Genomic DNA, 27,713 nt, shown 5'->3' on the forward strand with positions numbered 1-27,713 from the left:
TGTCCTTCAGTGAAAGCAATTTCTGTCACATTTAAGGTAAAGGTATGAAATAATAGCTCTATTTTAGAAGTAGTTGGGGCTGCTGTAAAATTCTGACTTATTATTACTTTCAGAATTATTTAGAAAAAAACTTTTGGTATGGTTTTATAGAGGCATTATTTATTTATTTATTTATTTATTGCAACGAAACACTCAAACGCAAACTGAGTATTTAGTTAATAATAGGCAGAGTTTGCATTGGAGCATTATTTCACCCTAAAAAAACCTGCAGTTGCAGTATCCTGACAGCAGGGGGCGCCCTGGTTTGTGCAGAGCCGGTAGGTGCGGAGCTCTCCTCTGAGGGGCAGCGTAGGACAGCAGACTGGAAGCCTTTCGCAGACAAATGGCGTCCCTCCAGTGCGAAGCAGCTGATTTCCTGCCGAGCACGGCAGCAGGAACGACAGAGAGGTAAACACACCACCCCCGGATTTCTTTGCAACAAGATAGTCTGTCGCTTCTCGCGGGAATCGTGTAGCAAACTGACGTCTGGACGTGGCGCACTCTTCAGTAATCGAGAATAGACCGCTGTTCCGGTGTACAAACAATCCCCACTGTCAAACAAAACAGCTCGGGAGAGAGTCAGCTGCAGCTTATGCTTCCCACTGCTTCGGTTATTTTTTTTTCTACGGTGTGTTTTTGTTTTTACGTCGATGGTTGTTGTCAGTGCTTCACCAGGGCCCGGACTCAGGCGCTGCAGGCGACAGTAGCAGGTCAAATGTTTCCGCCCCGACGTTTCAGGGATACATAATGAACATGGGCATCACCCCTTCAGAGATATCCTACTCTTCCTCCTCCTCCTCCTCTTCCTCCACCTCCACCTCCTCCTCAGTCTGACCGGTTGGCCGCCTCTTCGTTAATCCAATTCAGGAGATCATCTTTCTAGCCCTTCCTGAGGTTACACCACCAAGAAATCCCAGAAAGCCAGGTAAGGTTTTTGTGTTTTGATTGGATGTAACACACTGTTAGGCAATGATTTCCTGTCAATCACTGTCGCATACTGTATTTTTCTCTTCTTCTTTTTTTTTTTTACTGCAACACATGATGTAGCTGCCTGGATCACAGCCAGCAGAGACTTCTTCACTGTAGTCTGCTTCTCTCTTTGTTAACCTATTTAAGTTAACAGCTGTAGTGAGCAGCTTATAGGCTCTAGCTGCAGCTGCTGCCTACAAAAGGACACCAGCCAGTTTTTTTTATTATTTTTTTCCAGTCTGAACTCACTTTATTGATCAGACATATTGTGATCATTGTTTCCCAGATCATATTTGTCTCTAACACAACAGCTGCAGATGGCTTCATCTGAACTCCAAGCATAACATGCTTAGAGTGGATGGCTTCACTGAGCTCTGAAAGGTCACTCAGTGCCCTGCTATTTCCATTTTAAGCAGCAGGTCCCCCTCAGGGGGACAGTCAGATTATAGACATAGAAACCAGGCTAATAGACAAACTGAGCATTTCTGCAGTCTGCGTTGGCTACAGCTGTTAGAGGTGTGTGTATGTGTGTGTGTGTTACAAGAATCCATTTGTAATGTCTGTGCTACACGAACACCATACTCTCCTCACACAACCTTATACCGCTTCCAGCAATATAAGATCATCAATACTTTCCTATAAGGGGCCAAAAATGAACATACATGTACACATTTTTTCATTTTTTAAACATAAGTCGTGGCTTTTCATATGCTGCAGCAGTCCAAAACAATGGCCTGTGGGCCTAGTATGGGCTGCCCTGTAGTACACAAATTATGTGTAAATAATCCAGTGATGTAATGCTGGTTAAATGGAGGCAGTGGAGGACACGTTAACTCGTCACCTCACCACCAGCGCAGTGTGTGTGTGTGGATGCAACAACTGACAGATGACACCAGAGCGAAAGGGAGAAATATTACATTGAGGTCTTAATTGTGATGTTAAAGCAAAGTTATCCTGGTGTTAGACTTGTTATCATAAATTCGCCTGACGTCGCTACAACCCCTCTGACATGTTTGTAGAGCCTCACATCTGAGGCACATTGCCAACATCCTGTAAAGACGTTAGGTCCATTAAATGTCAGTCTGTGGGGAGAAATGGTTGCATTGTGGTGTCTTGGTGCTATTCAGTGAATACATATGGGAAGCATATCCTGCCATAAACAGGCTTTTAAGATCCTTCTTATCCTGTGCTATTGATTCTCACTCCTGTTTCATGCCTTCAGCCATATTCCACAGGAGTTACATTCTGCTCTTTCCTTTACACACCCTATGAACACACTGGATTTTTTTGTTTTTTTTTCACTTTCACAAACAGGCAGGCGATGTTATGATGTACATTTTCCATTCTTCAGCTTTCTAGAAAGAGCCTTTTCCCGTTAGGGAATAAACACATCAAACGCCCTCCCTTCTGCTGCGCATTTGTACAGCAAAAGATAGATAGTCTAGTAACATACTGCTCAGAGTGACCAGCAGCTATAGGCAGCTCATTCCCAGAGGAAGCAGGGATGACTTAAGAGTGAGGAGGAATGAGGTTATGATGCCCACAACTCAGCGTGCGTGGTTTAAAAAAAAACAAAAAACAACACTCCTACATGGATATGTACACAGGCAGGCACATAAGAAGGGCACTCAGGTTCTTTATATAGACAGGAAGGATTGTTTTGGTGTGTTACGCTTGCTTCGCTGTCTCCATGTTTTTCAGGGTTCACTCTGACCTTGGCATTGCTGTGTGGTGAAAAATGTTGCTGCTGTATTTTTTTTTTCCTCGTCTGTGCTGAGTGTGTTATTGTGGTGTTGATCATAAGGCACCTCTGTTAGAGGAAAGCCTGCCGCAGGATTTGTTTTACTTTGACTCAGCTGTGGGTTGAGCCTCGATGCAATATTTAAGCACCTGGAGGACTTTAGTTTTGGATTCACGGTAGGGCTTGGCAATAATGCGCCTAGCGACTGCTATGTCTGTCTGGCCCGTTGTGCTTGTATTGTAAATACCTCCAGGTCTCCGTCATCTTGCCTTATGATGCAATCCCAACGGTGTGTGTGTGTTTGGAATAAACAAGGCCCACAGTTTAGGCCTGAGCATCAGTGTTGCCTCTTTGCCCTTCGATGCTTGCAAGCAAGAGAGTGATTCTCACGTTGCTTTTTTTATGCACACACACTTTTCTTGAATGCTGTCTGGTCTGAAAGGCAGCCAAGGCCTTCTTTTTAGATACACTGCATAAGCAGTCTGCAAGTACTGTTGCCTGGAAACATGGTGAATATCTTCCTTTATGTGCTTTTTGATGATGCATACTTGCACTGCATGTTGCCAAATGTCTCTACCATATAATGTGTGTGATTATGGGCCGTTTGTGATGTCACCCTGATGTCTGAAGAGCCACTTTGAGTGAACTAAAGGCAAAGAAGTGGTGAATCAGTGGAGCTGAGGCAGGTGGGCAGTCACATAAGCAGGAAGCTTACGTCTTGAGTGACCACATATTTATTATTAAAACAAATGAGGCTGTAAATATGTTTATTTCTGCTGTAAAGTTGGACATTTTTCAACACGTAACAAAAAACAATGGGGTGTATCATCTGCCACATTTGACATGCAAAACATATGGACAAATTGGCCAACGTACAACATCATGTTGCATTGTTTACCAATGTTAGCGGAACTTCTGATCATATTGCAAGACGTCATCTGTCATTGCAGTGAGTCACCCCCACCCGATCATTAACACATAGAGAGATACACCCAGAGAAACATGTTCATGTTCCATTTTTAGGGGCTGAAATATCCACCACGTTATGCAACTTTTATGCAGACGGGCTGACATTTGTATATGGGAGTCTATGTGGATTGATACGTTCAGGCCCTGCCCCCAGAGGCCGCGGTTATAACTGCAATTTGTGGTATATCCACATTGTCTTCATTTCTGATAATTTTATTGCCATCTGAGAGCAGCCTGGGTTAAATATCCATTTCAGGACAGCAGGCTTGGCTGTTATCTATCCTGACAGTTCACCAGAAATTAAATAAGCTGAGGTCTTGGTGAAAAAGGTAATTTAGTGCAATGGTTAGTGCCAAGATAGTCAGGCTAAGCTATGACTTGTGTACTAGTCCTGTGACAGGGTCACCAGCACTTGTAAATGCCATCTTTCAGTCAGCTGACTGTTCCACCAGTAGGATTTCTCAATACCTTGGAATGGCATAATAACTTGATACATCCAAGCCTACTCGAGAGGCTGTTTGTCTGTGCTGGAGTTATATCTCTGGGCCATAAAGAAATAATGTTAAGGAGATTAGTCTGCCTGAAATGAACAGGTTATGTGACATTAGGTTTAAATACACCTAAGCAGTAATTAAAACCTAATCACTGTCTCTTCTCTAAAGTCTTAGAGTTTTATCTCTAAACTGAACAGGGTCTGCCAGTCGTGAATGTAAAACTGGACTTTCTAAAAGACGCTTAGCTGTTCAGATACACAGAACATTACTGTAAAATCGCTCCTTTCTTCTCGTAACATTTACACTCCCAGAGAAGAAGTCATTTTGCTGTAATCTGATTTCAGGGGTTGCCTTTGTGCTGTCAGGTCGCCAAGGATTATGCAACAGCTTAAATGCCATTTCAGTGGGGTGTTGTGTGAGTGAGTGTTGAGGGTGGGTGCTGGTTTTCCAGGTGTACAGTTTGCAGTGTGCATGATAAACAGCCAGCAGTGGAGTCTAAAAATGCTTCTGGAAAATGATGTTGATTGCTCAGAGTGCGCTTCATTTCTGCGTGTTATGGCCAGTATCCAGCAGGTTAGGGCGAGACGAGGATCGGTGTGAGAGCGCCATGTGATGCTTGTGCTTCTTCCAGGTGGCTGCTTGGCATTTTGAATTGTTCCCGCAGGCTCCATTCTCTCAGACAGGTAGGGCTCGTAAAGTGAGACAGCGTTATATAATGCACTGCAGAATCTGCTGACCGTCTGACACCTTCCAAGATTTAGTATTTCAGAAATGTGGACAGCGCAGCAGGCCCTTTGGGGTTGAGTGAGTCTCACACAAACAAGCAGCAAGCATAAGGCAGTTTATATTCTGTTAGAACATTTATTTGTTGACACAGCAGGGTTCTACAAATGAGCTCGTAATCACGCATCCATCTCCTTCGAGCTCTGACTGAAATATTTCGGAGGATTTCCAGCAGTGATAGTACTGTATCATGATGACTCCCTAATGAGAGAGAGCCACAAAATATTTTTAAAATGGCTGTCACTGCAATAGTGGGCCCATTTTTGTGTTTAGTTGCAAAATCTACTGATAAAAAAATGGCCTGAATGCTGACGATCATTATGTTAAAAAAAAACACTTTTCTAAAGTTTTTTTTTGTGTGTGTATCCCATTCACATGACACACACATATTTCTTTGTAAAGTTACTAATTTGGAAAAGAGTCAGGGAGAAACATTCTGTAGGAGGAGACACCCACAGTAGTCTCAATAGATTATAGTTCTACAACAAATCGTGTTTCATGTTCATTAAAGGGGTACAACTCGCACACTTCAGCTTGGTTGGGAATCAGCCAACCCTTTGCTCTTACTATGTCTGTCTCTATCGCAGAGGCTCTCCACCTACACATGAAAACAACACGTTCAGACTCCTCTTAGAGTCATTCTCAGAGATGCTGGAACATCACTAGCTGAAGCAGATGACTCAGGATGTAGGCTGAGATCTCAGTAGTTAGCAAAAGTATAAACTATTAAGAAAGAAAACTAATTGCACACTGACTGCAAGCACTTATTTTGTCTCCCTTTTCGTGGAGCTGTGTAAGGCTGCGAAATAAAAATGTAAAGGTTACCATGGCAACGGTTAATGTGGTATAAAGGCTTTCTCCATCAGTGTTTCAACTGGCTCTGTGTGACACGTCAATGTTACCAAAACCTGAGCTTTGGGGATCGGCCTTGTCTGTGTCTTTGGCTTGTTTTCATGTTGCTGCTGTATGTGTAATAGATTGACCAGACGGATCAGCACAGTTTGACAGCCCAGGTTGGGCGATATTGGCAAAAAAATTAATCAGGATAAATTTTGGCATTTAGATGATAACGATTCATTTGATGATTATTGGATGACAATTGCACTTACATGTCGTTGACTCTAAATCACCACATTGTTCAAAAATGATACCGATAAATCATCAGTCAAGTTAACTGCTTCATTCTAACAGGTTAAGCTGGTAAGTAGTTATTAGGCACCAACCAGCCATGTTTGAAAGATGTATTGATAACAGATGCACAAACTGCTTCAAAATGATGCAAACATTTAAAGTAGCTTTGTCCTTCAAATGTTCTTATCTTAAGGTCACAGAGCAGTGCATATCAACATTAAAATTAAACAGGACAAATAAGTTCAGAAAAGTCACATCAGTGATTATTTCAAGTTAAAAAATGTGTCTTTGCAAATTAACCTGACTGGATTACTACACACTAGTGCATGTTTTCACTCATACTGTAGTTAGCAGCAGAAAAAACATTACAAACAAACCGGACAATTCCACATTTAAATGTATGTCTGTGCAAATCAACCTGCATTACTTCCTTCCATCACTTAGTTTGGTCGTAAGGAGCACAATCACTTAACGTATGGTGGAATTCTTTCCAATATCCGCTAGAGGAGACTTCGCTGTTGTAATGTTTTCCTATCTTGCTGTGGAGTCCGTAAATAAAGATCGAGAGACAACCAACGCTCCACGCTTCACACCTAATGCATGTCGCGTATGCATGCGCGGCACTATATACTACAGCTGTAGCCAGCGTTGTGGCCTTGTTGCGCTTTCTTCGTACTCCGGCTTATGGTGACAGACATTGAATCTCTGTTAGGAACGTGCTGCTTCGCATCATTTAACTGAACACCACTGCCTTCCGCCATTATTGTTATTATGGGCTCACAAGTGCGCGCTTGCGGGTGATGGTACGTCGCACACAAAAATGCATCATCATGACGAGGCACTAATCGCCGTAATCGATAAGTGGCAAATATTAATCGGTGACAGTTTTTCTGACGATTAATTGCACACAATACGATTTTGCACAAGCCTACCACTGGGTTATTGCCATCCATTGTGTTTCCTGTGACTGCTTCACAATAAAAAGGCTCTATATATGGTCAACTGCGTATTTTCAACATGATGCATATCGGATTGATGCAAGACTGAATCAATCCGATAAAATTGTGCGGATTACATACAGCATTATTTTTCATATACTGATCAGGTGGGCACTGTAAATCAAGTGGATGGATGATGATCTCAGTCAGTATAGAGTGATCATTTTATGTGTAAATAAATTGAAAAGCTATTACATAAAAAATGTAAACCATAAATAATCACAAAAGGATTTGATTCCATGACACCCTATAAGATTAAAAATTGTGATTGAACTTGACCTTCTGTGATGTAACATGTTTATTACTAAGCCCTAATACATGCATGTGTTTTCCTGTAAAAACATGTCCTATGTGCCACTAGCTCTTTAAATCAATGCTGCGAAGCAGATAATGAAATGCTTTTTTTCAGGTTATCTGGTAATTCTGATAACAAACACTTGTTCATTACTGTCTGATATCCCTGTATTATAATTTATCCATATGTAATTGGGGGTTTAAAGATGTTAAAGCCCTTGACACTGTTCACTGGATTTTCTCTTACATGTATCACTATGTTTTTATTGTTTCACCTCAGTCCTTTGATAAGTCACATGGCAGTCTCTGCCTTTGATGGGTGTTGTGTTTCCTCACTTTTAGTGGGTTCACATCCTTTGTGCGTCTGCAGAAAACCCAACAACAGGATGTCAGAGCATTTCCTAGGGTAGTTTTTGGGCTTCCGCCTTTCTGCTGCAGAGGGACTTTAGACACAGAGTTTTACTTTATAAGACAGAAGTTCATCAAAAAGTAAGAGCTGGAGTGCAGATGAGCACTGTGTCGCCATGTAGAGGATGCAGGGAGTAGGGGATGGTCAAGTGGGCACATGATGTAGTGGAATCTATACGCCTTTGTTTTAGTCTGTATTGCCAGTGATTACTGAAATTGCTTGTGAATTGTTTTAGACCACTGCTGGTGTGAGTGCTGCTGTGCCCCACAGATTAGAGTGCCTCTCTGTTGGAGTGCTTCCCTCTCCTCCTGTGACCATGAGAACTCTATTGTCCAGTGCTGTGATTGCAGTCCTCACAGTGCAGCAGTCACACTTGTTATTTTAGCACAAACTGAAGTAGTAGATTTGGATGATATACTTTATTTGGAATGAATTATTTGGAATGGAGTTTAAAGATGGTCAAATCTAACCGCACATAAAATCAAACAATGGGAACGGGAGGGGATTGGAGTCATTATTCCTGGACTTGGACTGGAATGAATCTGTCAGATTCATTGTGAGTGTTTCAAATAACAGCAAATCATTTGAACTGTAGTGTTGCTAAACAGCAGCAGGATGGGTGGTGGTGAGAGTTCAAATCACATTCAGCTGTTCAACAAGAGACTCCATTTTATTTTCTCTGCGTTTCCATGAAGTCATTGTCCAGCAAGCATCCGTAAGACGTGATTTCAGAGAGCGTGCTAGAGTGTGCAGCTAAGTCACTTTTAGTGAATGCAGTCTTTATTTGCTGGATCTCAGCTGCTGCTGTCAGTGGCTGACATGTCCCCGTGTTTGTTGGCAGATTTTTGTCCATTTAGTGAGTTGATTCAGCCATCGCTAATATACTGCAGCATTTTTTCGCACATTTGATTTGGATTGGAATTCAGAAGGAATTCTAATGAGTCTCAAATGAGCTGTAAAAAAATATCATTCACTGGTGTACGCCAACAGACTTTCAAAGCTGTGATTTTTGCCAGCTGATATTTTGTTGGATTCTGTTTTGGATGGAAACACAAAGAGAATTTTGGAATGTCTTTTAACAATAATTGGAGAGTAACTTTCCCTGACAATACAAATTAGATAGATGTTTTTTTTCCCCAGCATGCTTTTCTATAAATAAGTAAGTAATAATCAGGAATGTCAGACTGTCATTGCGTGCATGTAAACATAATAACTGGAGCCGTATAGCAGCAAGTGACAACAGATTTCCAGCAAAGTCGACCCTTTGCCCAGGCGTTGTGCCTCTGTCAATAGAAATAGGCTCAGTGTGGCCCTGCCTGTCATCTTCACTTAGCTTCTGTGGCAATAATGTGAGCCAAGATGGCTTTTTTTGGGGGGGGGGGTAGAGCGAGCTTATCGTTACCACTTAGATCCTTGTTTTCAGCACTCGTGGAATTGGCAAGATTTCAGAACATACTTTAAGCTGATTTGATGTGTTATTGGTTATTCTGTGTATTGGAGAGATTGTCATTTGTTCAGTACAGCCTTTTCTTGTTCTTGCCTTGGACAATAAGACTCTGTTGGCAAGAATTGCCCTTTGCTTTAGCCTCTGTCCGAATGTCTTGCTCCGTGCTAGTTGCTCACAAGTGTGTCATTGAATCTCGTGTCTCTTTCTGTCTTGTGTGATCAGAACAGCAGGGTGTACGTTCATTCCTGCGTCCTGTCTTCCAGGTACTAAAACATCACCTGGGTTAGAGATATTGGTTCGTTTTCAAACAGCACAAATGAGAGTAGAGCTTCCCAACATGGTACTGAGAGAGGCAGTAGGTCTTCATTGTAGATACTGAACAATTAAAATGCAACAGGATCCCATGAATATTTACACTCAGTCATTAAGTACTGCTAAATCTCATTTGCCTAATGGTCCACTTAGAGAGCGTAGAGTTATGGAAAACCTTTTTTTTTATTACATTTACACTTGATTTCCTCCAGTCTAGGCCATTTCACTGAGATTTCACTCCGTTTCATGATTGGCAATGTTTTTGTCACAATCTTCCTTCCTTCTGTTTTTCTTTTTTTTTTTGTTCTGTCTCACTTGTCTGTTCTCTTCTGCTTCTCTGTTTGGGAAACATTATGGTTTCTTGGATTAGACTGTCAGATCCTGATTTACAGTGGGCACAGAGTTACTGCTATGGTGGCACTTGTCCTTGTGTTTAACCCTTTTCACACCAAAATTTGAAAGAAAACGGAAGGAGGGAGGAATGGATGGATAGTGTCTCATGTTTGAACTTTTTCTTGCATTTTAAACCCAATGTCTACTGAAAGACATATGAGAGTCACAGTTTTTGGCAGAGGCTCAAAGTGCATCATTCTGTAGCATTGTGCCAGAAAGGAAGTGAAAACTGGCATGAGTGTTTCAGCTGATCGCAGTTGGTTTGCAGAGTCATTTGAACTAAAATGACTTCCAGTTTTTCCCCACAGTGAGCAAAAGACAGTAAATCTTAGTGTAGGTTATATGTCCAGACTGAAAGGTACATCACTTTTGCTACTTATGCTAGGGTTATTTAAAAAAGAAAATGTTTTGATAATACTAGAAGTTTCTTCAAAAATCACCCAGCTCTTCTGCTTGGTTATAGACACAACTAAGCTGGTACATAAATCAGGTATTTAGCTTGCATTGCAGCAGAAAAATGGCAAGTGTCCAGGCAGACATGAGACCACAGCTTTTTTTTTTTGCCCTACATACCCAGGCATGACCGCTGTCGGAGTCTGTCTGCCCCAAAATGCCAAACGGACTTTGACTTGCTAGGCACCACAACACACACACACACATACAGCTTCTCTACACCACTCACACTGCCAAAATGCATCTGGGTGATTGTGTAACTCCTTAGGGCATGGAACAAAAACTAGGCCTATCACAACTCTTAGCTACCCTCTTAGCGTCCCCCCCTCCATGTCAAGGACAGACGGTGACTGTCCCCAACCGCTGTCTGTCAACGAAAGCATGTCACCTTTCACTTTCAGCGAGCTGTCCAAAAATAAAGTGACAGTGTGTGTGTGTGTGCACGAGCTTTGGCTCACTAATCTAGGTTAGTTTATTGAATTTAAACCGTGGTCATCCTGCAGGTTATGGCTTTACACACTGGATGATGTTGCAGGTCAACCTATGGCTCATAAACCCATGACCTAGTTAATGCTTCCAAACAGTGTGCTGGAAATAGAGCATGGCATGATTAATCAATGTTAAAGTTCTAACAGGAAATGTGAGCAGCCATATGTTCCTACTGTGTGTAGATTATATTTTACTACTGCGCATGTGTCTGATGGAGATGTACTAGAGTGATAGTTGTACATTTATTGATTCATTTGTTGCCTTCATTGTGCTTCTTAGAGAGGAATCTCCTGCCAATTTCTAAGATACTGTATGTATGTACAAGTATTGAAATGTGGATTATTTTCCTTCATAAATTACCATCAACTGGAAAATATCTGCACTTTGGCAAGCCTAATATTCTGCCCACTACACTCCCACAATTCATCAGTAGTGTTCAATGCAAAAGTCTTATGACAGGGCTCTAGACTAACTTTTTGCACTGGTTGCACTGGTGCGCCTAACTTTTTTTCTTAGGTGCACCGGCACAAAATTTAGGTGCACCGCATCACACGTCCATATATTTTTGTACGCATCAGTACATTATGTACATACATATCATCTTAAAATGAATTTGGACCTTGCATAATGAACACAGTTAAATAAAAAGTATTTTAATTACTGATAAAGTACTGATAGTACTCATTCAAATTATGGACAAACTAGCCAACAAGTCTGCCTGTCAGTAATCCATAATTCTCTTCATTTTCCTGTTTGCTTTTTCTGGCTGTCACTCCTCACTTATCTATCTGCCAATGTGAATTAAAAAATTATTAAAATTACATACACCATTATTTATTTAATAGTTGTGATTGATATATATATTTTGTTTTCTTCAACATTTCTAATGTAGCTACAGCATCTCTTCTCTCATCTTCCTCACATCTCTTCCTCTGTTTCTCCTGTGTCTCCTCTCTTTCTAAAGCTGAGCTCCAGCTGACAGACTTTTGATTCTGTCTGTCACAGTTTCAGCTGTATGCAGACATCACACTGCAGACAATGGTCCACTGTAGCAGGATAATAACTGTTTAAATGGGCGTTCGTCATGTCACCATGTTCTATAACTCCTTAAAACCAGCTGAGTGACTCAGCCTTCATGGATGAACCACACAGGTCAGATAACACTGTCCGTCAGACCTGTTGTTCAGTCTGTTATAAAGCTACGAGCACGTCACGCCCCCTTCCCGAACAGGACCGGCTCGTTATCATCACTCATTCAACAGCAAATTAGCAAAACCTGCATAGTAGCAACAAATCCTGCTCTGCTGCATGTTCACCTGAACTGCGGATTCTGCTGTTCTGCAGCGAAACGTCTTTAATACCCGTCTGTCTGTCTGTCTGTGTGCGCGCAATGCGCGCTGCAGTGAGAGGGCCGTATGAGTTTTGCACACACGTTTCAAAAAGTCCGGGCCGAAACTAACTTTGTTCTTGTTCCCGATACCTCGGGTAACAGATCTCTCTGTTCTCGTGGAGTATGGAACAAGCTTTACCGCACAGGATCAGCTCTAATATGTCCGCGTTCTTCTTCTGGATTTCCTGCGGTCTCGGCTGACCGCAGCAGACACGTTTTCAAAGATACACACACACACAAACACACAGGGGGTCCTGCCCTTCACGGTCTCTGATTGGTTCAGACCACGATATGAGCCTGATGTGTGTCTGTTGTTGGACCACAGGGAGACTTTTAACAGTCACGGAGAATATATCTCCCTCTAACAGCTGGTCGTACCAGTGCGACCTCTGATATTTTTTGGTTGCACCATTGAGAAATTAGGTCGCATGTGCGCCCAAAATGGTCGCACTCTAGAGCCCTGTTATGAATATTGATGATCCAGATATTAAAGTGGAAAATGTATTCAGTGTTACAAACAATTCAGATTTAACAAATTAAGGAAGGTTTGCTTAGAGCTTCACATTAGTATTGTCCTTTTCCCCAGTCTCCAAGACACATGATGAGTTTCTGGAATGGTATTGACTCAGTCTCTCGTGAACATTTGGCTACTTTCCAGCTCAGTTTTATGCAAAATTGACACCCCTAGTTATTCCTGTTTGTTTAGGTGCCTAAGTGAGGCGATGAGCTTCCGCAGTGAGGTGATAAGAAGAGCAGTAAAGAGATTTCGGGGAAAAGGACAAAACTGGCTCATTGCCATTCTTTTGTGTCTTTTCTCTGCAGTGGTGGACACAGGGAGAGGATATGACATAAATGAAACGTAAAGGCTGCACTAATTGGCTACAAAGGGCAGCTTTTTGAGGGAGGAAAAGCAGGAAGGAACCAGGGAAGGGAGTAGCAGACAGCAGGAACTCTGAGTGCTTATTACAGACCCATGATCACTGTGCAGACAGGCCAGTCTGGACCACAAACATCGCACCATGATTCCAGGCGATTCACTTCATGTAGATGTGCAAGAAATCAAATGTTTCAGTGAGTCAAAATCCAGACGACAGGGACATTTTTGTAGCCAATATGCAAGACAAAATGTTGACAAGAACAACATCTAGACAAGATCAGGTTTTGCTGATGAGGCTGGTCAGAAAAAAAGTCTGTTCACATCAGCTAGTATCATATCACGCCACTCGCCAAAGTCATTTTGCTGCAGCAAATAATGGCACAAGTGAGCATCACTGTCTTGGCTTTTCCCCAGACTTCAGGTAGAATATTGTCAGCATTGTTCCAGCATTCCCTCCTTCTCTTGCTGAGCACAAAGCAGCCTTCACTCTTTGTCCTTCATCACACTCCCTCTACAGCTTGTCTAATTACGTGACAGCAGATTCTTGTAAATCAGCTGAAGGACATATTTGTGCATATGTTATACTGTAAGTATGAGTGTGAGGAAAATAAGTGAGCTGCCCGCCTTAGTTAACAGTTGTTAGCTTTCCTTCATGTTAACTCTAGATGATCCAGGGTATATAAATAGAGCCTTATGCAATATTTTAATGTGATGTTATATAATTACACAGAAACTGTCCACACAGGTGAAAACATGGGGACAAGAGATGATTTTTCTATTCGTTCCTTCACCCTCCTTCTAATTATAGTGTATAAGCTGTTGCTGACTTGCACACACATTTCCAAGAAAAAAAAAATGAGAGTGCAATAAAACTGTTCCCAACACCACTCCTAGAAAACTAATACATGGAAGCCATGTTGAGGTTTTTCTGTGTAAAGAGGCAAGGCAATCTTATGCTTCTCTGAAACTATTAACAATACATTAGGACAGTTTGTAAGTTAAAGTTTAACTCATCTGCTTTTAAAGCTACTGTGCTGCACTTTGTCTCCCCCTACTGGCAGTCAGTGTGAATGCACAAACAGCGTCGGCATGCGTATGAATTGACTTTGATCATCTGTGGAATATGAGATAAGCTAAGCTACTTTGGACTGGAGAGAGGAAGTCATCAATTTAAGTATACACAAACCCACATCCCGGTGATTTGAGAGATATTTTCTCAAAAAGGATAAAGGACACTTGCTAGCTTGCTAACATAAGACTGTCACTTCCATCTCATTGGAGGAAGTCTTGTCAGTCATGCCATTTTCACCCTGTTATGCAACAGATTGTTTGTGCGTGTGTGTGTCTTGGATATGGAGGCATTGTGGCATGAATGCTGCTGCAGCCAGTTAGGCTATGACTGAATTACTCACAAACTGATGACTGGCACATGGTGACCACCATTCAGGATGGATGTTTGACTTCTGACTCACACTTTATTGATTTAACTCTGTGACTTGACCTTTTTAGGCATATAGTACTCTGGAAGGCTATATTTGAAAATCAGCGCTCAGAGAGCGCACGTGGTCTGCCTGCAAAGTGGCATTGCTTGAAATGTACTGTATATGTGTGTGTTTTTCTCAGTGATAATGGACCATCTAGTTAATAATGCATCGGAATGATCACACTGCACCACGTTAACTCATGAACACTCAGTTTTCTTGTATCTCTCTCTCTCTCGCTCCCTCTCGCTCCTCGGGCCATTTTTGCAGAACTTATTTCATTTGTCCACATCGACCCAGTCTGTCAGCATTTGCACAGCCGCTATAAAGCCTGAGAGGAGAGAAACAGATTCAAGTGTACAATTCTGTGCAATGTGAGTTGACATCAGTTTTAATAGTTTAAAAAACAGACTAATTTCAGCCTTCCTGGAATTGTTATCATTGAAGTCATCAGCTGTACAGGTTTAACACCCCACATGTGTTGTGATTGGGCTTCCCAGGCTTCAGCTTTCAATGTTTAACACCTATCTTATCAGCCTAATCCTGTGGATGAACCTCAGCTCAGAAAGTCTATCCCTGCAGATGTGTTTATTTTAATAACTGTACAACTACTTGCCCAATTGGAACTTTATTCCCTAATGTGGGTGTGGGACATTTAAGGTACTGTGTTATGTGTTTGTTAATCCCTAATGGGAAATTCAGGATTCATATTATTCTATTGTTGTCATACTTCATATGTTACCCTTTTTTGTGACTGTATGTTCAAATAATGATGAAGCCTAACAAATATGTAATAGAATACTTATCTCCTACGTCTTCCAGATCACTTCAGTTAATCATTTTGTTGGTGAAAACGTCATCAAGCCAATCTGGCAACCAATCTGCTATCATCTGACAACTAAGCCCATTTTTAGGGAGTCTGGGTAGAACAAATAATAAATAGCCAGAAAGCTAACACATCACAAGCTTCAAGCTTTCGAATAATATCCAAGTCATTTAGTACATTGGTCGATGTCTACAGTGAGCAGACTGTCAGTGTAGTATTACATTATCACCTACCAGTACATGTGTCAACCTTGCATCCATATACAATTGCAATTTTAAAGGACTTTTAATGCCAATGCTCATTAGGAATGCAGAACCTACTGCGCTTCCTCACAGCTTAGCATGATGGATGAATGAATGCCAGGTAATTTGAATCACTCAGACGTGGCGTTTTTCTCATTTGTCCTCCTTATTTGTCAGTTTTTTTCACTTTCCAGGAAGACATAATGAAGAGATGCAGTGGTTTATTAATTAGACATCAGTCAAGCATCGGATGAATTAACATTGTTTATTGGTAACAGGTGACAGCTGGAGACTTTCAATTGTTTTATTTATACAAGTAAGATAATGAAATGAATCTACCTATTTTGGAGGTACTAGCTTTCATTTTTCCTCCTCCTTACAAAGAAGCGATACCTTATCTCTGCTAGAACAGGACACACTGTCTCTCTGCACTCCCTTCTCTGTGTAACACATGCTGACAGCACACGAGTCCATGGAGCGATCATGCGAACTCGTGTGAACCGTCCTCTCTTCACACTGAGGCAGACTGTGACCAGTGAAAGCAAACTGTCTCTTCCCCTGTGCCGTGCTCCTCTCAGTCCCTCCCATCCGTGCACCCTCCACCTCATAATATAGTCCTTCAGCCGGTTGCCAAGCAACATGGGAAGAGCTTCACAGTGTTTATGTTGTGTGCGAGGGACCACTTCCTGTAAACAGCCGAGTGGGAGCTCTTTGCCCTCTGCTACAGAAAGAAGAGGAAAGTGAGATGAGATGGCCTAAAATAACCCTTTCTGACTCACAGAAAAGAGACAGAATGATTGCTAGTGAAGGGAAAAAAGTGTTACTTCACAAGTGAAAATTTCACAGGGAGCTCAGCTGAGAGAGCGGATGCAGATAACTGCAGGAGATTCAGGAGCTTTTGAACAGTGTTTTCTTTAATGCCAGGAAGCATGAGGCCTGAAATAAAAATGAACACAGCTGACAGCAGCCATTTAGGCAGGGAGCTAGTGTCACTGTGCATACAGAAGGCCGGTTTGTATGGGTGTGTGCAGCCTCACTGGACACAACTCACAATGCATTTTCAGTCTGTGCTTATACCACCATAACAACTGTGTCAAAGCACATCTTTGCCTCTTTTGTTTTTGTGCAAAAGGACACAAGCAGGACTCTCCATTCTTAATGTCTGTCTTCTCTGTGTCGTTTCAGCTCAGTGGCGGTGAAGATGACCACGGCACGGTACCGTCCCACATGGGAGCTGGCCGTGGACCCCCTGGTCTCATGTAAGCTGTGCCTTGGAGAGTTCCCCCTGGAGCAGATGACCACCATAACACAGTGCCAATGTGTCTTCTGCACGCTGGTGAGTATTACATGTCATGTCACCATAGGGCCGGTTAGCTCAGTTGGTTAGAGCGTGGTGCTAATAACGCCAAGGTCGCGGGTTCGATCCCCGTACGGGCCACTGTGTTTTTGTGAATTTCTCCTGTGGGGGTTTTTCTTAACAGAAAAAGGGAATTAAATCTTTCTTTAAAAAGAGAATATATACTGATGTAGATAGATTTTATTTTGTTTTACTGTCCTGAAATCATGGCTTCTGGATCTGTTATGCTAGAGGAGTAGTAACACCCTCTGTCCATTTAAACCAATACAATCTAGAGATGAGGAAATAATGTCCAAGAATGACCCAAAAATAGCTTTCACTTCTGGGTGTCTGGGTGGAGGCAGTAATTACCAAAGTTCACTTAGTTTAGTTTATTCCAGAGGGTGAATTAGGTCTTTTTTATATGAACTATACTTAATACTGTCTATTTTTCATGCTTTTGCAAGCATTCAACAAAGAAAACTACTACTAAATACGTTTTTTTTTCAAAAAAATAGCTGCAAAATAGAAACGATGTATTTCACAAAAGTGTAAATTATGCTTCGGTGTCTGTCTAGTGACTGATTTCACATCATAACAGCAAATGTGCTTATTCAACCAGCACACATGAAACACTCAGTGATGAGCAAATCACTGCACAATGATGACTATCTGCACTGTTCACTTCCATCTTGCACTACTTTGCACACTAGTACCACCTCACCGATCCATGTGGTACACTGTTACACTCTTTCTTATCAGGGTTTGTGTTTGCCACCACTCATATTTCAACAAGATTCATTTGGTCATCACCTTTTATAATCTACAAGTATTGAAATGTTTCAACTGCTTCCTGCAGTCACGTGATGTTACCAGTGACATCACGTGACTTGTGAAGAAGACTGCAGGAAGCAGTCGAAACATATCAAGGTAAAAACACACAAAACTGGTCTGATAAAAAATAAATACTTGTAACCACCACTCATGTTCTGTTCTGTTCATTGTATGTCTGTAATGTCAATGTCAATTTATAGCGTTACTTTTAGATTACGTTATTTACCTTGTTTTACTTAACCTTATTTTATCTTATTTACCTTATTTTTATCTTATTTTTATCTTATGTCATGTTAATTATTATACGTTTTATGTATGCACCAATCACTAAGGCAAATTCCTAGTAATGTGATTCCTCTTGACTTACAAGACAATGGCAATAAACATGATTCTGATTCTGATAAACACATCAACATCAGTGTTTATTTGGTCATCAATATCTATTATATATCATAACATGACAATATCATATTTTTCTTACCATAAGAGTTCATTACAATATTAAATATTTTCAGTCATCTTCAAATGTGTTTATTGTGTTTGATTCAATGTGTGCATCAATTCAACAAAACAGAAGAGAGTAAATGCTAACTAGCTATATTAAAATTTTCATTATTAGTGAGCTGTTGGGCATTTAAATTGAAATCATATCAAAACAAAGAGTACAGAGCTGAGAGAAGCTGTTTGTCACTGTCAGCAATGATTAGTGAAGCTCGAAGTTTTGGTCTTTTCAACACTGCATCCATTTGTGAGACCACAGACTGTGATCAACAGACTGGTCAGTGTTTGTTTGCCAACTTCTCTGTTGCATGGTCAGTTTTGTTGTTTGATCTAGCTGACTGCCTGGATGCTGTAATGGCTCAGTGTTATTTGTGTGTCTCCTCAGTGCCTGAAGCAGTACGTGGAGCTCCTGATTAAAGAAGGCCTTGAAACTGCAATTAGCTGTCCAGACTCTGCCTGTCCCAAAAGAGGGCACTTGCAGGAAAATGAGGTAATGATTAAAGCACTGGCAAATCCTGCACATGCAGATTCCATATCATGCCCCTCCTCCTACAGAATCTGCTGTTTCAGTGTATTTATTCCATTATAATGAGCGCTCCTGCTTCATTGCAGATGTCAGTCTGAGGGCAGAGCGATCCTCTTCGCTCAAATGGTTTTAGTTGATAGACTTACCTCGTCTTTCACTCACTCTCAGAGGCCCATAGGCACAGCATGGTCCAGCACACAACATCCTTATGTTTCTAATCAATAGCATCACTGGCCCTTAATGGAACCCTGCCTACTCCTGCCAGTCAAGTAAAGAATACCTCATTGCTTTCTATTGTGTCAGCAATGCCGTCATCTTGTAATTGACTGTTCTTCTACAAAGCCCAAATGTCCATTTCATTACCCATTAAATGAGAACCTTATACTGTATATGCACTTTTACTACACTCTGGCAATGACTGTATGAGAAAGGAACTTTTACAAAGCATGTGGCTAATTTGATTTTGTTCCTAAAATGTGTAATGGCATTTTGTAGCTTCTGTCTATGAATACGCGGTCTGACCTGCTTCATTCCCTCCCACTTCTCTTTTCCCAGATCGAGTGCATGGTGGCCACAGAGATGATGCAGAGATACAAGAAGCTCCAATTTGAAAGAGGTGAGTCAACACGAGGCAGCCATAGTACGTCAGCAATGGCTCTGGAGCTCTTAAGTGGGTGTGTTGTGGGCAAATGACTTGTCAATTGCAGACACACGTGGACTTATGTGTCCTGAGACATCTTATTTTACCGTTGCACACAAAAGGATGATGACAATCGCAGCTTGCACGTGTAGCTCCACTGCTGCACATTTATGCCATTGAATTACTCCATGGGGTGTCAGTGGAGAAGTAATACAAAAGATTTGAGCAATCCAGAGAATTATCTGGAAGAGTAACACCAGCTCCAATCAAATACACATGAACAGGAAAGCTTCCTTTGATGGTGCGATCTATGTTGCTTTGTTCTATGCTGTCAATGCAGACTTGCGTATCAGTAACGTTAAGAGCCCTATGGTACCAGCGGCAGTGCTGTCAACTGTGGTCAGTCTCTCCTCACCTTACAGCTTCTCCACCTATAACCGGTGCACAGAAAATAAAGGCAACACATATTTTTTATGAATAAAAAATGAATAGGAAAAGCTGTTGATTCTGCCGGGATGAGGGCAGTGAGCCGTCTCATCTATGTCCCAGTCCAGTCAGGCAGAACAGTTGCTGTAACCATTCCATATTTCTCAGGCTGAGCCAAGAAGTGCATGTGGGATGTGTGCTCATTGTTCTTGGCAGAGAGGCAGGGGGAAGGAAGGACAGGATAGAAGGGCAAGTGCATCATCTAATGTATATAACTGGTCTCTTAACCACCTCCAGCAGTAATAAAAGAATATTTACAAGGGTTTGGAGAAGATGTATGAGCCCTTATGGGTGTGCAGAGACCTACTGTTCTAACATATTTAAATTTCTACCTCTAAAATTCCACTTGACCACTACCTGTAACCGCTAACTTGTGAACCTTTAAGTGGTCAGCAGTCCATCACCTGACCCTTCTTTCTTTGCCATTAGAGGTGCTTCTGGACCCATGCCGAACGTGGTGCCCTTCTTCCACCTGCCAGGCCGTGTGCCAACTAAAGGAATCAGACTCTCCAGCTCTGCCCCAGCTGGTCCAGTGTGCTGTCTGTGCCCTTGAGTTCTGCTCGGCCTGCAAGGCCAACTGGCACCCCGGGCAGGCCTGCCAGGAGAACAACTTGCCCATTACCTCCTTCCTACCAGGAGAAAACAGGTACTACACATCCTTGTTTATCTTTGAAGTTTTATTTTCACAAATGAACCACAGCAGACTCAAAATGATCTCTTGAAAAAAATCTACAGCTAATCAAGCTGAGGTGGTTTATTATTTATTTGAATGACACAGCATTATTCTGTGAGGGGAATAAGAGGGTTGTCCTGAGACACATGGAGCTGACCCATTTCTTTATGATATCCTCTTACTCAGGAAATGTCATTAGCTCTGTAGAGCTTTCCTCTATCTGCACAGGTTCAGGACCCAGCTCAGAGGCCAAACCGGAGGCAGGGTTTTCAGAGGATTAAAAAGCCTTAGTGTTTAAACTACACTTGTAAAGATTATTCTTTGTGCCCATGATATCTCACTTTGAACACCTACTTCCATTATCAATAAAAACAAAACTTTGTTATATAATTAATATCCTCAAAGATTATAAGGACCTAAATGCCATTCATTCATTCGTTCAATGTATTTATTGTTTTCATTTACTATGGCCCTGGAATGCCTCACTAGTTTTCCTCTCAGATACGTATATCAAGCTGTAGATTTTGCAGTAGCTGCTGCAGATTTTAATAAGTAATAGTCTAACTGCAGCACAGGAAAGGTCATACGTACTTTAATGCCCTTTCCAGCAAATTCCGAGCTGTCTTGTTTTCCAGTTTTACGCTGACTGCCAGGTGTCAGATAAATGAGGTGGTGGAGGTGTTTTTTAAATGGGCTGTAATTCACTCAGAGTTCATGGAGAACTGGAAATCAATAGACTTGTTTGCTGTCTAAGGGTGAATGACAGCTACCTGCTCACCTCCCGAGGTTAGGAGTCAGCACATTAGAAGGAAAAAAAAAAGATAAATAGATACAGACAAACCTGACACCAACCGAGAGGAAGAATAAGATTGTTGGATAGTTTTCACGGCCATTTAGTGATGGCTGTTTTTAGATGTATAGGCTCCTGATTTAAACCTACAAACGATGCCAGAAAAGTCCATTTTTAATCATGTATTAAAACATACTGTCTGCATCTCTTCTCTTCAGCTCTTTCTACAAGAACGAAGAGGACGACGCACCAATCAAGCGCTGTCCTAAGTGTAAAGTTTACATCGAGAGGGATGAGGGCTGTGCACAGATGATGTGCAAGAACTGCAAACATGCCTTCTGCTGGTACTGTCTGGAGTCCTTGGATGTGAGTCACATTGTTTTTTTCACTGCAGGGGGAAAAAGGAAGATTATGCATTTATTCTAACTGTGGAAATCTCTGCAGTTTAATATTGCAGTAATGTTTTTGCATGTGTGATAATCTCCTGCGAGCGCATCGTTTGTCTCCCTGTGACAGAAATATCTGTCATTATCAGGGAATTGTAGCTTAACCTTGGTGCCTGATAAGAAACGAATAAGATGTTTTTCTGAAAATTCATCACAAGACAGATGAAAATGGCAGCCTGAGCCGGACCGGGATAAGGCTGACTTTTGAGCAGCGGTTCCTTATATAATCTTAATTGTATAATCGCAAGACCACGCAGGTCGCTTAAAAAGCAATTTTCTCCAAACAGCCACCCGTGTCTGTCAGGCTGCTAATGGTTAGTCTTTGTGTGTGTGTGTGTGTGTGTTTATGTTCCAGGATGACTTTCTCCTGATCCACTATGACAAAGGGCCGTGCCGAAACAAACTGGGCCACTCCAGGGCGTCTGTTATCTGGCACAGAACACAGGTGAGAACACCCACTGTCTCCACCGCGTGTCACATTCAGCAGCCCCCACCCCACCCCACCCTTTTCTCAGCCACACTGCAGCATGTGGAAAGACACGTGCCCTCTGGTTCCTACCTTTTTTCTCCTTGTGATTTCAATGATGGGCTACTATTATCTTGACAATAGGAAAAGGACAGCTTGATCCACATGTAGAAGCAAGTGTCTGATGGTCAGCGCCCTACTCTTCCACCTATTATGTGCACTTTTTACATAATCAAGGTCCTTTTTTTACCCTTACTGAAGAAAATGACTGATGAGGAAAGGTTAGGTACAACATGTAATTTTCATCACCTTCACCAAATAATCTATTCTCATGGTGGCACCTCTCTTTGTCCAACATACTTGTTATTTTGTCAGCATTAGCATACACACATTGGCATCTGTTGCCTAGTGGGGCAGGCTGAGTCATATGATTACAGTTCAGCTGGTAGAAGGCAGCTTCAATGCGCTGTGTGTCTCTCTCTCTGTCTCCTCATTTCACCCCTCCTCTGCTCTTTCACATCTATAAAGCCTCCATCATAAATACAGGATGTACCAGCGCAAACCTGCCTCACAAAAATACATATACATTTCACGTCTATATCGGGCAATGGGGGTAGATGCCTTACCTAGAAGGAGGGTCATATCTTAAACATGAAAGGTGCGTCAAGATCTATTAATAAGAGCTCCACATACTGTGCTTCCCTCTATAGCTCGGCCTGTTTACCAGATTCAAATAGACGTTTGTGATGTAGCAATGCGATTTTTAATAACAAGCAGAAAACCGCCTGCAAGTGATACCGAAAAATGTGTCTTTTCCCCCTCAAAACGAGAGGACAAGCATTGTGCTATTATAAGTCACTCTCGCATGTGACTGCTAGTTATGTATTCAGCTCTGCTGGCTGTGAATTTGCAGGCGTCTAGCTCCCCCATGTGGTGAATCAAGGGTCTTGCCTAATAAGTTTTTTTTTTATACTTTTAAATTTCTAACCATCCTATAATTAGAACACAAGCCCACGCTTACTGCACAAACCACAAATGTGTTTGCTATCAGTTATGTAACTTTCCCACAGGCGACGTGGTCCCGCTGGAACATAACCATCCTCTGTGCTACTTGATTTCTGTGTGTGTTGTGTGATTATGTAAGCAGATGTGGGACTTTGTTTGGAGCACTATTACAATGCGACAGTAATCATGTGAGTAGTGAGTAAGCAAAATATTACATAGTTTATATCCCAGTAACCAGGTAACAAGTCTATATATGGTGTGTGGTTTTATTTGGATCCTCAGTTGTTATTGTGCAACTTTATGCTGTCTGGAGAGGAGTCAAAAGGAGAAAATGTAATTTATACATGATGGAGAAATGAAGGTTTCATTAAGCATTTGTAAACCAGTGTGCTCAGAGAGGTTTGGTTTGAGTTGGGTGACATCTGCTGGCCAACATGTGTCATTACAATGCTTTGATTGAATTCAAGCCTGGGCTTCAATTAATGTTTGCTTTCCCATTATCATTATAAAAGAGATAAAAAATCACTTTGGTAACTTTCCATACATGATCCACAGCCAACAGGTTTGCATTTAAATGAATGTATGTCGTGTTTTGTCTCCCTGCAGGTTGTGGGCATCTTCGCTGGCTTTGGTCTGCTCCTCCTGGTCGCCTCCCCTTTCCTTCTACTCGCCACTCCCATTGTCCTTTGCTGCAAGTGCAAGTGCAGCAAAGGCGATGACGACCCATTGCCAACCTAAGCTTACCGTCGGTAGTTGGAGCGGAGACCTGCTTCAAGGATGGGCCATCTTTTTTTGTCCTTTTCACCCCTTTCATTCTTTTTCTCCCACCAGCTTTGAGAGCTTCATTTTTTCGGGCTGAGCGCACGCCAGCCCCCAGGCCGCTTTGGGGATCCATTGCTCTGCATGAGGGAGGCATGGCGGGAGAAAAAAAAAAAAAACAAACAAAAAAACGACCCTGCACGTTGGGGTCTGAAGAAATGTGCAGGGTCAAAGGTCAGAGGATGTCAGACTTGTCAGGGGGACCACGGGGTCCATATGTGCGTGGAGACGTTGGTGGTTTGGGGACTTGGAGGGATGTCGGCGCCACTTGGATTGGCCCCTTAGTTGTGGGTTACTGTGGCAGGTAATCTTGTGTGGACACTGTCATGCAGGAGGCATCTTTAAACAAACTTTTACTTTATCGCTGCGTTTTGTCGGTTTGTCATACACTACAAAAGCTTTCCCTCCTCCACCAACACCACACTCGATGTAGCTCTACAGATTCAGTCAGTAGCATAATAGAGTCACACCAGGCATGTTTGGTGTCCACTCAATTTGCACACAGAACATGATTTCTCTGTCATGCCTGCGACTGAGGTAGAGATGGGAGGCTGTTGTTAACACGGCTCGATGTACAGCACGTCCTCTTGATGATGTCAATGTTTTATAATCTTGCGCTTTTAATAGAACTGTGCTCAGAGTAATGTCTATGTGTTGTACTTAAAGAGTATTTTCCAGCTGTTAGGCAGACACATTAAAGGGGACTGCCACTCAAATCTTTAATCGACTTACATTTTATATTCTTCGAAACAACTCCAAATATTCTACACTGACTTATAAGCATACATACGATTCCCCCAATAGAGTGGCATTCCCCTTTAAGTTTCACACCAATTTAAAGTTCATTAAAAGGACCTTGTATCCACATGTCGTGGAGATATTTTAATACTTCACTAAAAGAGATGTCACTCCCATAATTCTCAGTTTCCAAATTAATAGCCTTAAATTGAGAACAGCCAAAATCAGGCACCCCCACCACCCCCGCCACCACCACCACTACCCCTGTGTGCATTAAAACAAGTAAAAAGTCAAATCCAAATAATCCCAGGGAAAGCGTGTTTAAAGTATTACAGTCAGTGAAGCCCTTTATATTCAGATGATTCTATGATGTCATCCATATGCCACTTTGTTAATAGCCATACTGTAAAAACAAAAACAAAAAATGATGAAAAACTATCCTACAAGTGATGTTCTTTGTGACATAGGGCCTGTATTTTCTGAGCCTCTTTAAGTAGGAGAGCTGAACAGGAACTGAATGTTAAGGCTGGACATATATTTGTTGTTTTTTTTTGCCTGCATTTTCCTCCAGTAGAGGGCACATTAACAGATCATTTTAAGGGGCTTGTAAATAACTCAACTCCATATTGACACTGGCACACAGTACACAAAGTTATGGATGTGGATTCATTGTCTTCATCTCCCAAATGGACGCAGGATACCACAGACACACATAATGTATCTCTGACCTTACTAAGATCAGATCTCTCACTTTTTGAGACTCAACAAATACCTGCCGGAATTTGCAAACTTGCATATGTTAGTGTGTTGATGTTTTAGTTTCGTTGGTAAGTTAGACCTCCAACAACAACAAGCAGCTGTTCTTTGCAGGGAACGTCAGAAAAAGCCTACAGAGAAAAAAAAAATTACAAAAGAATGTTTCAGGCACATACAGTAAATGCTGAGCTGCTCTGTACTATATCACTTTATCTATGCAAGTTTGTACATTATCAAAGTTATGGATTGGTCATAAGTAACTCATGATGGGTTATGTAGTGAATGTCACAATACATGTGCATATCATGGCTTTCATTTAGTCAGGGATTTATTAAGGAAATATCCATTTTACTCTCAGCATATATGTTGCTTTTTTTAAGATTTGAAAGACAGAATTTGGCCATTTTTTTATTTGTCTTTTACTGTTGAGAAAAATCAGTAAAGAAAAGAAAAAAAAGAGATTCAACAGTGTTTCTTTGCTGTCATTATTCTGATGAAGTTTCACCACCATCCACAGTCATTCCAATCGTTTTTAAAAAGGCATTTATCCCAATCCTTTTTCTGGTGTATATCACCAATCTTCATGTAGCATTTCATAAGAAGTGTTGCTATAGTAACCAAAAAAAAAAGAAAGGTGGTTAAAAAGAGTAGCTTACTTCTTCAACTTCCACCTGTCTTTAGCTCTGCTTTTCCTAACATTTTTAGTAGCCTTAAATTTTTTGCATACCTGTAGCTTGTGTTGCTTTCACTGACCTCACCTACTGTACGAGCATGATTATTTGATATCATTTTTTCTTTTTAACCTTAAAAAGTGAGTCCCAACTCCTAAAGCTTTTGTTGTTTTTGCGACAATCGTGCCAAGCAGATTTCCTGGAAGGGATGAGGAAACTGAGCTGTCTAATTTCCGTGCATTTTGACCATGTGTTTGTAATGTAGTAACAGTTTTTACACTGTGGGGGAAAATATATATATATATATTTTAATGCTTCTTTATGTAAGCTGCTGCACAGTATATCATTGTTTTCCTTCTTGGTATGATCTGTGATGTTTGTGGTATGGTGCCTGCTGTGTTTAAAACAGAGGGATTTAGCAGCTAAAATTAGGTTTTTTCTTTCAGAATTGAATGCATCAGGGGTCTGATATGATATTTCCAGGATAAAAAGAAACAATAGGCACAAACTTACAAAGGTTTTTTTGTTGTTGTTTTTTTAATATAAACAATGCTCTTGGTTGCTTATGTTAGCTGGCACTGCTGAACAGGTAGATACTATATTATGCAACAAACATAAGGGCCAAACTTTACAATCACTGCAGTGTCACAGTGCATAATGACTTTGTTCAGGGCTTTGGCATTCACACTTCACACTGATGAGTTATCAGCACAGCTGTGGGAGAAATCGAATTATATTTTGCCCCCTTTTTTTAATTTTTATTTGATTTTACAAACTATCCTGAGATCGAATTAGGTTACGAGCAGCAATTTTTTTTGCGTCAAGAGATGAAGCTGCATGATTTTTCTCTGACTTCTACATGTTAAATATTGTAGCCTCTACAGATCTTTGGACTGGTAGCACATCCAGCTGTCTAATTTTTTTTTCATTTCCTTTTGTTAAGAAAATGCATTTTGATGTTCAGCCACACGATATACAATGTTTGGTCAGCCTGCCTTCAGTGGGTAGGATTCATATACATTTTTATTCATTTAAAAATATTTTTTACTGTTTACTCTGTTACGTCCTCATTTGTGTAGTATCTGTTTAAAAGAGCAGAATTCTCTGGACCTGATTGATCAGTTATTTACAATTATAGATTAAAAAAATAAAACATCAGAGACAGCAGCGATGTAAAATGGCATATTTAAATCAGTCTGTACAACTTTAGACTCAGCATCAGTATATCTGCAGTTCCACTAACACTGTGACACCAGGTATTAAAGGTTGTTGTTTTTTTGTGATTCTGA

The 27,713-nt window shown here is 41.3% G+C and overlaps 1 protein-coding gene and 1 non-coding gene across 3 annotated transcripts; both read left to right on the top strand.

The window, feature by feature from the left end:
* Positions 1-370: 370 nt before the first annotated feature.
* On the top strand, positions 371-27,713 carry rnf144aa (ring finger protein 144aa). 2 transcript variants are annotated; one of them, XM_028395392.1, is made up of 8 exons: positions 371-964; positions 16,923-17,073; positions 18,794-18,898; positions 19,490-19,550; positions 20,490-20,706; positions 21,742-21,889; positions 22,325-22,414; positions 24,047-27,713. In XM_028395392.1, exons 2-8 carry the CDS (start codon positions 16,939-16,941, stop codon positions 24,176-24,178), a joined length of 888 nt encoding a protein of 295 aa, XP_028251193.1. In that variant the 5' UTR covers positions 371-964; positions 16,923-16,938; the 3' UTR covers positions 24,179-27,713. The 2 variants fall into 2 exon arrangements, with proteins under 2 accessions (XP_028251193.1, XP_028251194.1); XM_028395393.1 differs by lacking the exon at positions 371-964 and adding an exon at positions 4,751-4,895.
* trnai-aau (transfer RNA isoleucine (anticodon AAU)) lies at positions 17,102-17,175 on the top strand. The gene has a single exon. It is a non-coding gene; the product is annotated as a tRNA-Ile (tRNA).

This window comes from Parambassis ranga, chromosome 22 (genome assembly GCF_900634625.1).
Source record: "Parambassis ranga chromosome 22, fParRan2.1, whole genome shotgun sequence".
Taxonomy (NCBI): Eukaryota; Metazoa; Chordata; class Actinopteri; family Ambassidae; genus Parambassis; species Parambassis ranga.